The sequence below is a fragment of the Cynoglossus semilaevis genome, chromosome 14, assembly GCF_000523025.1.
Source record: "Cynoglossus semilaevis isolate Cse_v1.0 chromosome 14, Cse_v1.0, whole genome shotgun sequence".
Lineage (NCBI taxonomy): Eukaryota > Metazoa > Chordata > Actinopteri > Pleuronectiformes > Cynoglossidae > Cynoglossus > Cynoglossus semilaevis.
Window position 1 is genome coordinate 14,907,413 of NC_024320.1, and position 16,862 is coordinate 14,924,274.

The 16,862-nt window shown below is 42.5% G+C and overlaps 1 protein-coding gene across 1 annotated transcript in view; it reads left to right on the top strand.

Annotated features, from left to right (window-relative positions):
* Window positions 1–232: 232 nt before the first annotated feature.
* Window positions 233–16,862, top strand: part of adamts5 (ADAM metallopeptidase with thrombospondin type 1 motif, 5 (aggrecanase-2)) — a 22,280-nt gene continuing 5,650 nt past the window's right edge. Inside the window, exons 1-4 of the mRNA XM_008325231.3 lie at window positions 233–2,862; window positions 13,899–14,031; window positions 14,694–14,861; window positions 15,365–15,648. Of these exons, the coding sequence (XP_008323453.1) occupies window positions 1,777–2,862; window positions 13,899–14,031; window positions 14,694–14,861; window positions 15,365–15,648 (1,671 nt within the window). The 5' untranslated portion in view covers window positions 233–1,776. The remainder of the gene's footprint in view (window positions 2,863–13,898; window positions 14,032–14,693; window positions 14,862–15,364; window positions 15,649–16,862) is intronic.

Below are 16,862 nucleotides of genomic sequence, written 5' to 3' on the forward strand. Positions count from 1 at the left end.
ACGTATTTCACAGAGGAAGAGCAGGAGAACTGACTACATACTATCTTAAATATTTATTACAAGCTAACATTTTATTTCCAGAGTGGTACAGACAGCACACTGTGTTCCCTTTTCTTCACCCACTCCCTGCCTGCATCCCTCCCTGCTCCACCACCACCCACGCTGCTCAGTCACGTATTGGGGGCTTTGGATTAGTCTCTCTCTCTCTCTCTCTCTCTCTCTCTCTCTCTCTTTGGGGAGCCGACTCAGCCTCTGATCGTTTGATGTAACAAAGCTGAAACATAATATCTGCTCTCATGTTCTTATTTTCAGAGAGACAGGCCTCCCCCTACACACACACACACACACACACAAACACACTGAAATCTGAAAAACTGTCTGCTGTGTAAAGGTAATACCTAGTCGGTGACTCAGCAAATGAGCAGTGTTTTGGAACTTTTAAGACGTCTAACAAAAAGCCACTCTACTTGGCTCCAGTAGAGTGTGTTTGTGTCTGTGTGTGTTTGTGTCTGTGTGTTTGTGTCTGTGTGTGTGACTACTCAGGTATGCATTACTAAAGCTCCCACAAGTATGACATCCCATTGGCACTAACACTCCCGGAAAGGTACAATAAATAACCCTGACAGCTCCCAGGACACATCCAAACACCTGCACCGTCAAAACACACACGAGTGCAGGAGCTCCGATCACTATTTGAACATAGTTAAGGTGTTTTTGTGTGTGGTTAAATCAGGTTGTGAGCACTTGACCTCTGAGAACCACTCTGAGGTGAGCTGCAGAATTCTTGTACTTTCCTGAGTAACAAAACACATGTAGCTGCACTTTCTCCCCTGCAGAGGGTGCTGCTAATGCTGTGCTCTGATATTTTTATTATATACTGTTATCTTTCTTTCTTAATATTTATGAATATCATTGCATTTTCTGAAGCACAGACGTGGACGTTATCAGGTGAACCTTGGGAAAAGTATTTAAAACTTTGTTTTTTTTCCCTTTGTGTTATCAGGTAGTGACTGACTCTGACTGACTCTTGGAGACAGAAGCTTTCACACTGGGCTGAGTCAGTGCTGACAGCACCGCATTCAATGACACTGTTAAAAATGTAACTAAAGTTTCACCTTAAATGTGTAATGCTTGGAGCAGGAGAACTTCAGGGTCATGAATTATCTATTTCCCTCCACAGTTTGCTGAAACCTTCCAGTCAGTTTCTGCTGGAACATTTTTTTTTACCTTTAATTATTTAGGTGAAAGTGATAGAACAAAAAACTGCCAACAATGGTGATGATGATGAGGTGATGACGATCTTGGACCTCATGTTCATAGGGTGTTTTCAGGTTTAGGTGAATGTGTTGTTGTTGTTGTTGAAGAACTTGTTTTTCTCCACTTCAGACGGACTCCAGGTCTCTCTCCTCCTTTCCCAGGCACTTGACTTCTCCCCTGGTTTGAGGTGGAGAAGAAGAGGAGGAGGGATGGAGGGGTGGTGGTTGAGCGCAAAAGGGGGCAGGACTTCTCTCCGGCTCATATTAAGAGCAAACTTTGTGTTTTTGTTCTCCAAGTTCAGCTCAGTGCTCCTGCTGCCCGCACTCCCTGACTCTCCGTGGCTCTTACTCCGTTTCCCTCCTCAGTGGCTTTGTCTCCTCGCCTCTTGTTCACCGCTGTGCATTCAGGATATAGAGGGATGATGTGCTTTTTGGAGGCACAAACGCTCCAAGTTGTGCGCTGTGCAGCTGCCTGCCTGTTTTAGTGGATACATCGATGTTTTTGGGCTGGCATTGAACAATGGTGCGGCTCCTCGGTGCTCTGGCCGGGCGCAGACTCTGGTGTCGGCTGTTGTTGCTGTGCGCCGTGGAGTTGGAGCTGGGCGCAGGACTCTCCGTTTTCCAGGGTTTCTATCTTCCACCTGCGAACGGCTCTCTGTTGGCACCTGCCCGCAGGACCGATGGAATGGTGCGGACCATTGACCGGATTTACCACGGAGGAGGGAAGGTGGGATATCTGCTGTACCTGGACGGGAGCCGGTTCCAGTTGGACATGGAGCGGGACGAGTCGGTGCTATCGCATCACTTCAGTCCCCAGTACGTGCACGCTCTGATGGGCGACAGCCATGCGCCCTTGCCGCGCGAGTGCGCTTACCGTGGCACGGTGGACTCCAACCCAGAGTCTCTGGCCGTCTTTCACCTGTGCGGTGGCGGACTGGAGGGCTTCTTCGCCATCAATAACTCACGCTACACCATCACGCCTATAGTCAGGGCGCAGGGACACGAGCACGACGCGCGCGTCCTGCAGGACAAAGACGCGGAGAGCGCGCTCCACGCTTTTACGCGTCAGAGCTTTAGTTTCGAGGCCATGCGCGATGGACGCGAGAGCTGCGGGACGCGGGACGGGCGCAGAGGACGCAGGGACGCCACGGGAAGACGCCGGCGCCAAGGACACGGGAGAGGGAGACGCGACAGAGGCGCCAGTGACCGTGACGCGCAAGGACGCAGATGGTGGAGCCGGTTGGTCAAAGCTGCCGCTCCGGAGCCTGGCGCACGGCGCAGACGCTCCGTCTCCCGTGCCAGGCACGTGGAGCTGCTCCTGGTGGCGGACGACTCCATGACCAAGAAATATGGCAAGGACTTAAACCACTATTTGCTGACTTTGGCCTCCATTGCCTCAAAGCTGTACGGACACGCCAGCATCGAGAACCCGGTCCGACTGTCTGTGGTGAAGGTGACGGTGCTGGGGGAGAAGGAGAAGGGGCTGGAGGTGACCAAGAACGCGGCTGCGACGCTCAAGAGCTTCTGCAAGTGGCAGAACCAGCAGAACCCACTGGATGACGACCACCAGCACCACCATGACGCGGCCATCCTCTTCACCAGGCAGGTAAAAAAACAACAACAACAACAACTCACACACAAACTGCTCTCACATTCTAACACCTGTGCTGTGACCAGACCTGTGGTGCCATGGCAGCCAGAGAGGGGGCACCCAAATATTTAAGGCGCCCTAAATAAAGAATCAAATATTATTTTTTAATCATATTTCTGCTTTGCAAAATGTACATTAAATCTTTTACCCCCGTGCAGGGGGCATTGTTGTAATTTCTTTTTTTAAAACCAGATTTTAGTGCTACAATTTGTAAATTATATATATACATATACATATATATATACTTTTGTCAATCACGTGATTTAGGAGTGCTACACTGTGTCAGTGAGTGTACTACTATAGTGAGCTCCCTTTGTCTGTGCAGCTGCACACCTCCAGCAACCATGTGCTAAAAATAATTAAATAATTAAACCCAAGACCAGTCTTCTTACCACAAATCATTATTTTTACACATAATTCTTCAAAAACAAAACATTGCATTCATCAGAACCAAACCTGCCTGATTTTTTGTGATGTCACAGTGGTTTGATGATGTAATGGATGTGATGGCAGCGAGTTGAGTTGCAAGCTGGAGTAGCTGTCAGTAAAAATCATTACATCACTCATCCACCTTGGCTTAAACGAGGCAGCGTACCTCTCATTGGTGCTGCTGTTGCTGTGACTGAATCATCTGCAAATTTTGTGAAGAAAATGTGGCTCAAAGTCTCCTTTGACTGATGGATGCTCACTTCTGTTTTGCTGACACATCTTCAAAGTTCATGAAGTACAAATGTGTACCTTCATTCAAATGCATTTGGGCCTTAATATCTATTTCTAGACGCTGAGTTTCTGCTTCATGTTCTTTCTCCCTGCTGTAAAAGAAAACCCATCGAGACTATGTGTATAAAAAGGTTGACCTTTGGCTTTTATCTGGTCAGAGTCCTTAAAGCAGGTGTGTTTCCAGCTTCACTAACTTTCTCCACCTTTTAAAAATACTGCAGTACTTGTAACGACCCAACTGCATGTTATGTTTTGACTGAGCCACTGCTTTTACAGTAGACCAACCAAACCCCGTTTGAGTTACGGTCGGTCAGAAGTGAAGACTACACAACCTGCTCCCCACATGCTCCTGGTTACACCCACTCCTTTATTATTTGTTTTCCTTCTCCTACTCACACTGCCCTCCACTTCTTTTTGCTGAATCTTGCGTGCGTAATGCGGCACTGTGCCTGTGAAGCAGCCATAAAGACTCTACTTCCTGTGCCTGCTGTTTTTCTGGGCAGGCTCCACTGTCTCCTCACTCTTACCCCTCCCGGTCCCTTGACGGCCTCGGAAAGCCTGTGTGATCTGAGATGTGTGCACGTGATCCAGCACGCGCATTCTTCCCAGGCTTGGAGGCTTAATGTCAGCTGCTGGTTTCACTGCAGAAATATTCCTAATGGTTGGGATGGTTCAGGTTTTTTCAAACTGGCTTAGGAGGCACTGCTGCATCTGTAGTGAATAACTGAAAGCATGGCTGCCATTTAAAGGTGATCAAAATAGATTTTCTCTCAAAAAACAAATGAATCATACAAAAGTCATTTTTAATTGGCCACTAGGAGTGTAAGGTGGTGCACTCAACTGAGGAGATGGTGCATTCTCCCTCTGTTTGCCCTTTTAAATTTTTTTTCTCCTGCAATTTCACGACTTTAATACTTTGCAAACTGCAACTTATGTCGAACTCCAGGACTTAGAGAACTATAGACGGATTTATGTGGCCTAACCTTTGCGGCTCTATAGCTGCATTCAGATATAATGTATAGTCTATGGAGAAGTGAGCAGTGAAACAGAATCAGCGTATAAAAGGCTAAGTGTCTCTAATATAAACCCATCGATTATTGTAGCCGATGCTAGGATCCACAGTAGCATCGGACGACTTGTCCTACTGTGATGAACTGTTGATTGAAACATGTTTGATGTCGTGTTCAGCAGCCTGCTGCCTGTGTCATGGCTCACACATTGCAGTAACTGTTCATGTGAAACATGTTATAATGTATTTAAGATTCATATTTAACACCCGCACAGTCAACTCATTGACCAGGGCCTACAAACTGTGTTAACAGCACTCCCTACAGGGAAGAGGGGAGTTGTGCATAAAAAACTGTTTTTGCTATTTAAGGCTAAGACTAAAAACTTCTGTGTCTTTTCATCACTTCAAAATTAGATTGTTGATGTGTAATCACATATTTTATTTTGTTACATTTGTGGGTGATTTTTTTTTTTTTTTTTTTTGCTGTTGAATGAAGAGCAAAGGAAGTTCCTGCTGCCAAAGCATTGACCTTTTTCATGGAGTTTCGTTCAGCAGTATGATTAGTGTGCAGATGGAAAAAGCTGTGTAAAATACAATGGCAGAGCCTCAGTTTTTCATACACAACACACCAAAAAGGCTGAACTGTGCCTTTAAACTCCCTTGAAATGACTCTTAGTTGGTCGTGAGCCCAGTGCTGGAAGTTCACCCTTTCTCTCCCCACTTTGCACATTTTTTCCCAGTTAGTTCTCCAGCGTCTGTCAGCTGAAGCTGGGAGCTGTCAGAAAAACAAACACATCCACCCTGTGAGAAGCCACTCGCTCACTGAGACCACACATTTTTTTTCTCTACTCTTCTCTCTCTCCTTTACTATCCTTCCCTTCTTCCTTCTAATTTCATCGTCTTTCCTCTACTCTCCTCTCTTCTGCTCTACTAGCCCCTCCTCTTCCATCCCTTTCTCTCCTCCTTCCTTTTCCACCCCTCTGTGCCTGCACACTTGTGTATTCCCTCTCCTGTCCTCTCATTTCCTGTTCTCTCCTCTCTTCTGCTCTCCTGTCAGCCCATTTTTCTATTCTATCATCATTCTTTTTCCATCCCTCTGTGCCTGCACACTTCTGTATTTCCTTTCCTTCTTTTTCCATCCCTCTGTGCCTGCACACTTGCGTATTTTTTTTTCTCTCATTTGGCCTCCTCCCTTTCCTTTTTCATCCCTCTGTGCCTGCACCAAAGCCACAGAGCAGCACGTCTCCATGCATTTCTCACCTCTCAGGGTGTGGCTTCAAGGTGGTTTGCTCCACTTTTCGTGTCAGAGAGCTTTGCCTTGGAGTGCGGTGCACTCGTGCGAGGTCTTGTCATGGCACGGGTCCGAAAGCAAACAGCAAGGGTATTACCTCAGATTGTGGGGCTCTGGGTGCCAAGCTGGCACAGGATGTTCATACCTGAGGTTGGCATTATGGTAAAATTGAACAACTTCTGTCCTGCCAAACATCTCATGGCCCGTCACTAACCTTCTTGCCACGACACCTGCACAGACAAGAAGAAAAGAAACATGGGTTTGGTTTGGCGGGAATCACTTGGATTCCTGTGATACAGCCCCGGGACAGGAAGGCAGGATTTGCATAGAGCTGTAGTGAAACCGCAGAGTTCTGCGGAAAGATTTTTTTCTCTTTTTGTTTAAGTCCAACACACACTTGTATTCTTCTGTGCATGTGATTATCTAAAGATGGCTTGAAACCCGTGGCAGGTACTGACACGGGTATTGATATCACTCCACAACAGCATCAGCTTGACATCATAGTCCTGTCCACTGCTTATTCTGTACTTCTTCCATCGTTTCTTTCTGTTTATTACAAATTCAAAATTCGATTAGTTTCGTGTTGTTGAAAGTCAATTTGGTCAGAAATATTTTAATATGTGGAAAGTTTTAAAATGAATGTTGTTTAGTTGTCAGTGATAACAGTTGACCCAGGCGCTGTGTTTACAGTGAGGCCAATCACAGCTGGAGCCGATAACCTGCATGCAGTGCAGAGTAGTTTGACATGGAGTGAAACATATTCCACACTAGTCAGATAAACAAACTTTAACCTGGCTTTGAACAGGATTTTATTATTTGCCACTGTTCTTCATTTGCGCAGTCTGTGCTCAGTGTAGCATTTCTGTTAGTGTCTTGTCATTCTTTCCGTAGGCCTGAGAGGAAAGTCTGTGGATAAATGAAACCACATCTCACTCCATTTATTGTGCAACTACAGAAGGTTTACTGAAGGATTCTTTTTTTTTTTTTTTTTGGCATCTTCAGCTTGATGACAATCTTCTTTCTTAGCACATGTGTCAGTTCAGAAAAATATCACATGACAAAAGCATACGGCCATGTCTGCGTCAACATGCACAGTCCAACTGTCTGTCCAAAGATGTCCACAGTTATATCCCATTGCCTATAGCCTCCTGCTCCTCAGCCTGCAGCCTCTGTCAGGACAAGTCATAAATCTGCTCATGACAATAAATCACTCAGCAAAACTGATTTGTGTCTGACCTATCGCAGAGCTCGACTACCTGATCTATAAACACGTCTCCGTTTCTCCTTTTTTCACACACACAAATTTTGTCTTTCCTCGGTTGAACCCGCAGGTCATACTGTAGATTTTAGCTGTCACCAGAGTGTGTAATCATCAGCTGTTACCTGAGTAATTGGCAATGCAGTGTGTGTGTGTCTGTGTGTGTGTGTTTATGTGAGTGAAGTCCATTATTTGACGCTCTGGTTCTTGGTTGGGGATAAACAAGAAACTTTTTTTTGTGTGAAAGTTTTATCATGGCCTCCTTTGCTTACATTACCTCTGACCTCTCACCTTTAGGCCATTTAGGGTCGGTTGTGCTCAGAATTCTGTGTTTTGTTGAATTTGTTAGAGGGCAAGGCCAAGGTTTAGTTCACGTCTAAACACTAAACACTTTTTATTTAGTTTTAAGAAACTAGAATAGAATAGAATAGAATAGAATAGAATAGAATAGAATAGAATAGAATAGACAAGGCCTTTTGTCATTGCACACAGCGGAACACATTGCAACAAACTTTGGTTAAGGTGTTTGAAAAATAAGTCAATTATGAAAGACATAAGACATTTCTGGACAAAACTAAAAACAGACAGATCTTGGCGGATAAGAAGGATTAAGAAGGATTAGCCTAGCTGTAAGGAGAGGTATCTTTTAGATATTTCTTAATATATTAATATTTCTAAATATTAAATCTAACTTTTTTTCTAAACAACAAAGGTTTAAAGTGTTGTGTCCTGGTGGTGAGTGGTGAACGTTGCACACCTTGTACTAATTATTTATTACTAATTTAGGTACTGTAGCTGTCATAGCCTCCAAATGTGAATTAGATGCTGTTGGTCTGCAGCTCTCACATCACTGTATTTTTATTCAGTAGAAAAACAGTTGGTTTTTTTTGTTTGTTTGTTCGTTGCAAAATCCAACATTTGTTTAACCAACCACTGTCTGCTACCAAAATCTACTGAGGAAAATTAGACTTAGTGTTAGTAATAAAGGGTTAGGAAAGTTGAATCAAACATCAACACCAGGTCAAAAACTGAAAAAAAAAAACTGAAAAAAAAAAACAGCAACCGGCAGAGTTGAAGATGACAACTTTAAATGCATACTTTTCTCTTGGTGAGCCAGCTCAACAGTGCTGGCAGCAATATACTGAGTGAGAACCAACTTGTCTCAGGCTTGTTCTTGGCACCAGTTGTGTTCACCACAAATATGGGAATAACTATCAGTCAGTGCTTCTTTCAACCACTCCTCAAAAACCTCAAGTGTCTTTTCAAGTGTTGCGCTTTCATGTCTTTTTAAATTTGCAGTTGGTCTGAAGTATCTGGCCAATCTGATCTTCAAACAAGGTTTCCTGCACCATAGCCCATAGATCAACTTCCATCTTTGTCTGAATGGATGAATGGGCGTACATTTTGGAGCTCAGAGAAGTTTGGTTTATAAGACCTACATTTGGAGGTGAACCAAATAAAGGAAACAACCAGCTCAGAGTAGCTTGAATGTATCATGAACAGAAATACAGCAGCATATGGGCTACAATGCTGAGGAAGGAGTGATTAGAGAGGTGCAGTCTTAAAGAAGCACTGAGAAGCCACAGTCATACCAGACCATATACGCCCTGTATATGGTCTAACAAAAAACTGACCGATACAAACTCAGTCAGTTTATAGTAAGGTGGTTTACCTCGGAGTGACGTTTCTCTGGATTGGAAAATGAAACACCAGGGAGTGTGAAGTGCAGGATTTGGATGACTTTATCAGGAAAAATAACATCAATTGCAGCCCAACTGGAGAGTCACCCAACAGGGATGAACTTAGCGGTGGACCACATTCAGTTCTCATGTGTAACAGGAGACTCTGTGCTTGGTTTCCCATTGTGTTGAATGTCAGGGGTGACCAAACAGATGTGTGAGGCCTCCTCTCCTCTTTGTATTTTCTGGAGTAAATAAGAGTGATTATTGTCGTCTGCTGAACTAGAACTGAAGCTCATTGAAGACATGGTGACTGTGAAGTCAGGCCACATTAGAGCGGGTGGCTGAAGGGAACCTTTCTCTTTGTGGACGGATCCAATTACTTTGACTCCGCCTCTCTGTGTACCCGCAGTGAGCTGACCCGTGTGGCAGTGACACCCGGTTCCGCACATACCAGCACCAGAGCAGAACAACAGGCACATTGAGGCTGGATTGATGGGGCGGGGGGCTCCTGCTTATCTGTACATGGGATCATTAAGGACATTCATGGCTGTGTCCATTTGTTGGGAGCTCAGACAGTGGACAACACATTACTGTCAGGTGGTCACAGATTGTTGAAAAGCTGCCTGTCAGAAATGTTTTCACCCTGTGTCAGTTAAAGGGACAGTCAATGTTTTCTCTGCTGTGTTGGATGGATATGCAGACATAGTGAACATGCTGCTGTTGAGCTCATTTTAGAAAACGTATACTCACCAAATTTGAAGGACAGCTTTTTACCACTAGATAGATAGTGAATGAAGTGATACACTCGCATTTTTACTGTATGTGGTCAATGAATGCACCAGTTAAAATATTCTTATTATTATTTTTACATGTCACATGACTTTGGCACTTCAATCAAAACCACAAAGGTTTTAAATCTCTAAAAAAAACTTTTATTTGCAATTTTCAGGTGGAGATTGTAGTTTTAACATATCCAAATGTGTGATTTTTTTTAAACCCATTTGAGGTTTGTTTTGATCTATTTATATTTATAGCAGCCCCTGAAGTTGGCATCATTTGAGGTTTGTTTTGATCTATTTATTTTTACCCCTGCAGGGTAGAAGTTAGATCTACATGCCATTTGTTTATAAACAGCATTAAAATGCTGCAGAGTCAGCCTATAAAAAACAACAATTCTATCATTTATCTGCTGTTTTATCTGCTGACTGCTGAAGGAAAACTAAATAATGTCAGCAGAGAGTCAGGTTTTAGTCTACAGCCTAAATACATCACAACAACACCATAAAGACATGTCATGTTAGGATGGACCTGTTGGTCAACGTTAGCGTGTACATTTCCCAGCTCTCGCCTTCACCACAGCTTATCCCAGTGTTTGTTTTAAATGGTCTCGACATTTCACACGTGTGATACGTCGTCTGGCAGATGTTGACAACCTGCAGATGGCTCTGAATCCAGACCCCCCTACACACACTCTCTTCAGTCTAGGTTTTGTGTGGACATACAGCATACACTCTGGGCCACAGAGTTCACTTTGCCCCGTGATGACACCTGATACCCACCAGCATCTGGAGCTAAGGTTCCTCTCTTCCTGTCAGGGTCTCAGGTGTCAATGAGCACTGACCCTGAGCTGCTTCATGTGTCGGTCCAGGGATAAATACAAAATGTAAAAATACATGTAGCATATGCTACATATTAGCTATCACCTAAACAGTGTTTCCTTCGATAACATGTTGTTTTCAAAGGTGGTAATGAGCTTAAGGCCACCGTTTTGAAAGTAAATTATAAACTGTAAACTCCCCCAGCACAGACTAATGTAATTGTTTACTACATTTCTTATATCAATTAAAATGTTACTGAGCTAATTTTGGTTCCAAACATGTGTCTCAGACTGTCCTTTAAAGTAGTGGTCTTCAACAGGGGATCTATGGCACCAGAACATACTGCGGTGTGACTTTCTTTAAAAAAACAAAGAACTTTACAACATAAGTATGCATTATTTGAAGAGCATAATTTTGTTTTTAAAAAACTTTGATTATACTTGGTGCAAGGCCCAGTTTAATACAAAACATAGTATAGTAGTAGTAGATAACTGCATTGTCCCTGTGGGTCACCTGAGTTTACTGGCCAATCACAATTATTAGGCATTCTGTTATGTGACTCAAAGATTCTGACACGGACAGCAGACACTGATAGATAAACAAACAAACAATAACGTTATTACATTTAAATTATTCATTGTTACAGTAAAAACATACAGCAGGGTGTTGTTTGAGGGTCCTTGGCCTGAACACATTTGTTGTAATGATGTGACTATAATAATAACAATATGTGATTGTATGATATGTATATATATCTATAGTATATATAGCAATATCAGCACATTTATGATCATTGTTTAATTGTTTATATAAATGAAAACAAATGTCGAATTCCTGAAAATCTGAACCTCTTTTTCTTTCCTGTGCTCCTCTCTGGTAAAAAACTGACAGCAAACTCTTTAAGGTTAATGGACGAAAAACAAGTCATTGAAGGATGTAAACGATGACATTCCTGTGTCTCCCATCCTTTGACGAGCTGTCAGTCAGTGGGACAAAGCTGCACTCTGTTCTGCCTGATCAGCAGCTTTGATGAAATCTGCCCGCAGCTTGTTTTCATCACACAGACTCAGCTGAACTGACTCTGTGTGTGTGTGTCAGGTCTGTTTGTTTAACACTACTCACCATGGCTTTGATTGGAAGCGGCCTTTTACTCACTCACACACACACACACACACACACTCAGGCCCTGCTCTCATCACCTTGTGACCTTAAGAACCAGGTCTCCAGCTGCTCTCCTCGTATTTGGACCAATGTTTTTGCAACTTCACATTCTCTCTGCTCCTCTATTAAATTTCCGGCCTCTGCTCTGCATTGACGTCTGTTTTCTGTATTTTCTTTCCTTCCCTGAATTCACTTCAGAAGCAGAAAAATATGTTCAGGTGTAAGTTTTTGCCAGGCTGAACCACATGTTTGGGTTACAAAGAAAAAAGACAACAGAAAAGTGGAAGTGAAACCACAAAAGCAAAATAACCAAATAACTGCAAAGTCTATAGTTTGATATTGTATTGTGAAGGATGTATTTCAACTCTAATATACCTCATTATATTTTGCTCTGATTTATTTTGCTATTAAAACACATCGAAAACAGGGAAAATGTCAGAGTTCCACTACAAGGGCACAATCTTTGCTGTAGGCCTGAACTCACACACTGTTCATTAGTACCTATGTCACTCACCTACACTAACACAGTCGTAACATCACAATCAAGGGCATAAAAACATCAGAAGAGTCTGACCTACGCTTGGTAGCCATTATGAAGGGCAAAGTTTCAGAAAAAATAAAAAAAACAACACAAAGAAAAACAGAAGAATGTTGCACAATCCAATGTATGGCATACAACTGCCGAATATAAACAAAGCCGTCTTCTGTATAGCGTGGCGACGTATCCGTCTGCTCAACTCATCAGTAAGTTTAGCAAGTTTTGCAACTCTGTGTGTCCGAATGATGGAACAAGGATTTCTTAATAGCATTGTTCATTTTCTCTATGGAGAGAAAGCCACAGTAATTGCATTTTTTTATTACATAGGCCTTTTGTTTTGTGGCCAGAATTTGCCAGTGTCTGATTTTGTTAAGAACAAACTTGTCTCAGACTCGTTCCTGATGCTTGTGGTGCGAAACCACAAATTTGGCATCAACCAAATGTTGGAATTCAGTTCAACAGCACGGTTTCTCACCGTCCAGCATGTTTCAGTAATGCAGGGTGTATGGACAGCTTTGGGTCTTTTATATTTTTTATTTTACACTAAGGTCCATAGAAAAAAGATGTGTATTTTTCACGCAGGAGCTGCAGGCTTCTTTACCTGTTCTTGCAAGTGTGTGTCACTGAGGAAAATCCAAGCAAAAGTTTTAAATGCAACGAGCCCTGAATTCCTACATTTTTAAATAATGGAAACAGAACATCAACAGGTTTTAAATGAACTTTAGTAAAACAGTCTGATTTTCCTATGGACTTTGGTCAAAAGGTGAACATTTTTTTAATTCTAAAATCAATTTTAGAACTGCCAAAATGAGATAAATAGATACAATGAAGACATTGTCTACACGACAGGCGTTGATATTATTAGGTGAGTCTCTTGTTAAGTGGCTAAAAATGTTTGTACAAAAACACTGCAGACATTACGTCATTCAACCAAACTTCACTTTCAATAATCAAAGTGCAGTGTGGGAATGTGCCCACAGCGTATGGTACATAAACATACAGTATTCATGTGCATTTGTGTGTGAACTCTAATGTGTATGTTCGTGTAGCGCTCCTCCACCCAGTCGGTCGTGTGTGAGCGCAGAACACAGAGGAGTTCACACACGCACACACAAACACACACACACACACAACCCAGCAGGCCTTGTCTGCACCATTTAACATGACAATCCATCCTCTCTGCAGGACTGTGTGTGTGTGTCGACGTGAGTGTTTGTTTGTTTTTTTGCATGTGTGCCCTCCTTCTTTTCTCATTCTTCCACTCGTCTTTGTGCCTTCCCGCTCACACTGCACTACTGGCTGCTGATGCACGTGGGCTCCACCCGTGTGCTGGCTCGTGTGGTGTGTGCTGATGTGATTGTCTGATTATCTGATTGATCTGCGTACTCTGCCCACCCCAGGCCCTCATCTGCATGGACATGTGTGGGAATTCAAAAAAAAAAAAAAAAAGATCAATGCTGGCATTGACTGTGAAGAACAGGAAGGAAGTGGGCATCAGAGGACAAAGAAGGGGGGAAATTCACTGACAGTGGGTCAGTTTAGATGGACGGTCATCTATATTATGTGGGAGTAAATATGCAGGAAACTATGATGAAAGTCAAGATGCATAATGGAAGCTGGCTCTGCTAACCCTTGCTAGCAGCTGTGATTTCTGGGCGTTTAAACTGTGACAGTGAAGGACAGTGAGTTTTCTTCCATGTTCAAACCGGTTTAAACCACGTCTGTCTTGTTCAGGACCTCTGTGGCCACCACTCCTGTGACACTCTGGGCATGGCGGACGTGGGCACCATCTGCACACCGGAGAGAAGCTGTGCAGTCATCGAGGATGACGGGCTCCATGCTGCCTTTACTGTTGCACATGAAATAGGTAGGTATGGCTGCGCAACAGGGGTTCAACAACAACAACATTATACAGAAGATAATGAGCATCCAGTCAGGACAGAACAACAGTTTCAGCAAAAGTCAAACTGGCTCAAAAAGAGTGTCCCAACATGGATGTTGTCCTTTAGTTTTTGCTGCTCCAAAAAAGCAGGTGTAGGAAGTTGTTCCCGCTGACCCCTGGAAAATAAAAGGTTTCTTTGTTGTACGTTTCTGTCATTTGAAAATCATAGAAATGTCTTTATTAATAATAATAATAATAATAATATAAACATTGTATTCTGTGAATACATAATAATTTAATCTCAAAGTAAGAATAATTTCCTCATTAACAGTTGTAATAAATAACAAAAAACAATTTCAGTGTTCAGAGACTTCTGAAGTGTGTCGCAAGAACTGTCACTGAGAGAGGTGCACACACACAAACACACACAACAACATACTGAGGACGAACCCGGACAAGTCAGGACCTGTACCCTGTCAGCACTTCTGTCTCTCACTGTTAATATCCACGATTGTTTGACATCACATCACACCTGATGCCTGAGCTCCTGCTCTGTTTTTCTTTCCAATTCCTGCAGCGTGTGTGAACCTGAGGCCTGTCCTGTCCTTTCATTTCATTTCATGTCTCGTCTCTTGTCTCTGCTGCAGGACACCTGCTGGGTTTGTCCCATGATGACTCCAAGTTCTGCGAGGAGCGCTTTGGTGTGAACAGCGACAAACGCCTAATGTCCTCGATCCTCACCTCCATCGACGCCTCCAAACCGTGGAGCCGCTGCACCTCAGCGACCATCACTGACTTCTTTGATGATGGAAATGGTGCGTGTGAGATGTTTTAGTGGGATAATGAAAAACATTTACAACAAAAGCATCACTTGTAAAAAAAAAAAATAGTGTATTTTGTGTAGCCCATTAAAACTGAACCAGAAAATGTTAAAGTAAACACATACAAAAATAAACCAATCACTAATAACTACTACTTTATAAAACATTGAGCAAGTTTTGTAAATAATAATTACATTTGTAATTAATTATGCTTTTCTTACTCAGAAACAAAACTCAGTGTCCATTTCTTTTAAACTGTCTTTGGTCCTAATAGCTCTAAAAAGTTAAATATATTTAATCACATCTATGAAGATTCTCAGTCATCCAGGTCGTGGTTGAAGAGTTCTGTTAGGCAACTGGACGTGAAAGTTTCTCAAAGAAGACGTTCCTAACAGAACTCTTCAACCATATTTAATCACAGTTTTCTCCTGCATTTTCAGAGAAGAGTCTGTCATTTCCCCTCCACAGCCTGAACTTCTGTCTTTTATTTCTGGCAGCTGAGTGTCTCCTGGATACTCCTCGTCAGCCTCTCCTCGGCTCAGAGGAGCTGCCAGGACAGAGCTATGACGCCGTGCGCCAGTGTCGCCTCGCCTTCGGCCCCGAGTACACGGTCTGTCCGGGCATGGACGTATGTTCCCGACTGTGGTGCGCCGTGATCCGTCAGGGACAGATGGTGTGTCTGACCAAGAAGTTGCCGGCAGTGGAGGGGACACCCTGTGGGAAAGGACGCATCTGTCTGCAGGGGAAGTGTGTGGACAAAACTCGTAAAAAACACTACTCGGTAAGAACAACAGATGAAAATTGAGTTACAATGTTTGCTTGAACTGAGCTGTTGTTGAAGAGTAATGTAAATGTAGCCCTTTGCTGGAAGGATTCTGTATGTTTGATGTAGATAAGCTTCGTTTTAACACGTTTCCTGTTAAAATGTTAGCTGTTAGCAATTAGGCAAGAAAATAATCTTTGTTTTACATGTCAAACAAGTCAATTTCTTGTGGTTATATTTGTATTCAAAAAATTCCCAAATTGCAGCTTACTTGCTAGTGTGAATTTTGTATAAGGTAATTTTCAAGAAATAGTTTGCTTCTCACCTAAACTATGTTCCTGTCTCTTTGTGAAACAACAAAACCAGCTAATACTGGATAGCAAGCAATACCACCTCAGTGACAGTAGATGACAAAAAGTTATTCTTTCTGGCGTTAAAACTTGGTTCTTCTCATTTGAAATGTTAGTTTCGAAGGCTAACGAGTCTTATTCTGATATTTCACTTCTTCCCAAGACCTGTTAGACAAGCACACTGTGTGGTGAAATTTTAAGTTTTACATGTATTTTGAGTAAAGGTTTTACTTACAATAATATGTTTTTCTGGAATTTATCATGCCGTCAAACAGCCTTATCCAAGTGGAAAATTAAGTTTATCAGAATAAATCTTTTATCAAGTGCATAGAGAAAAATATCATCTTTAGTCAACTGGAACACAAATGCTGATCTACTAGTGTCTTGTTTGTTAAGTTTGTGTCTTCGAGGGAAATCCAAACCAAGGTTTTTAGACAGGAAAATTCATATATTACTTAATAAAAGATTAGAAATCTACTTACAGAAGCAGCAGTTGATGGAAGAGATTACAGAGCAAAACATGGAGTTTGGTGCAGGGGAGAATGTGGTGAAGGAAGTAGGAAAAACCGAAGAGGAACATTAGATTAAGTGACATAATGTGCTTTTCTCCACTTCCCTTCTGTCCATGTCTATGTATCACGGTGTACTTAGCTAATATACTGCACATGGGACACAATATATGAAAAGATAAGAGGAGAGAATCATGAGAATCATCCTCGTGATGCTTCACTGTGTGGTCTGCTTTATTTATGCCATTGCTGATCTATGGGATTTGTTTCTTGGCTTAACTAATGCAGATCTAAATTGAATTTGGCCTAAATGACTTAAATCACCAGATCTGCTCTTGGCAGACTGTTGACAGTCTGTTTATGTGTCTGCATC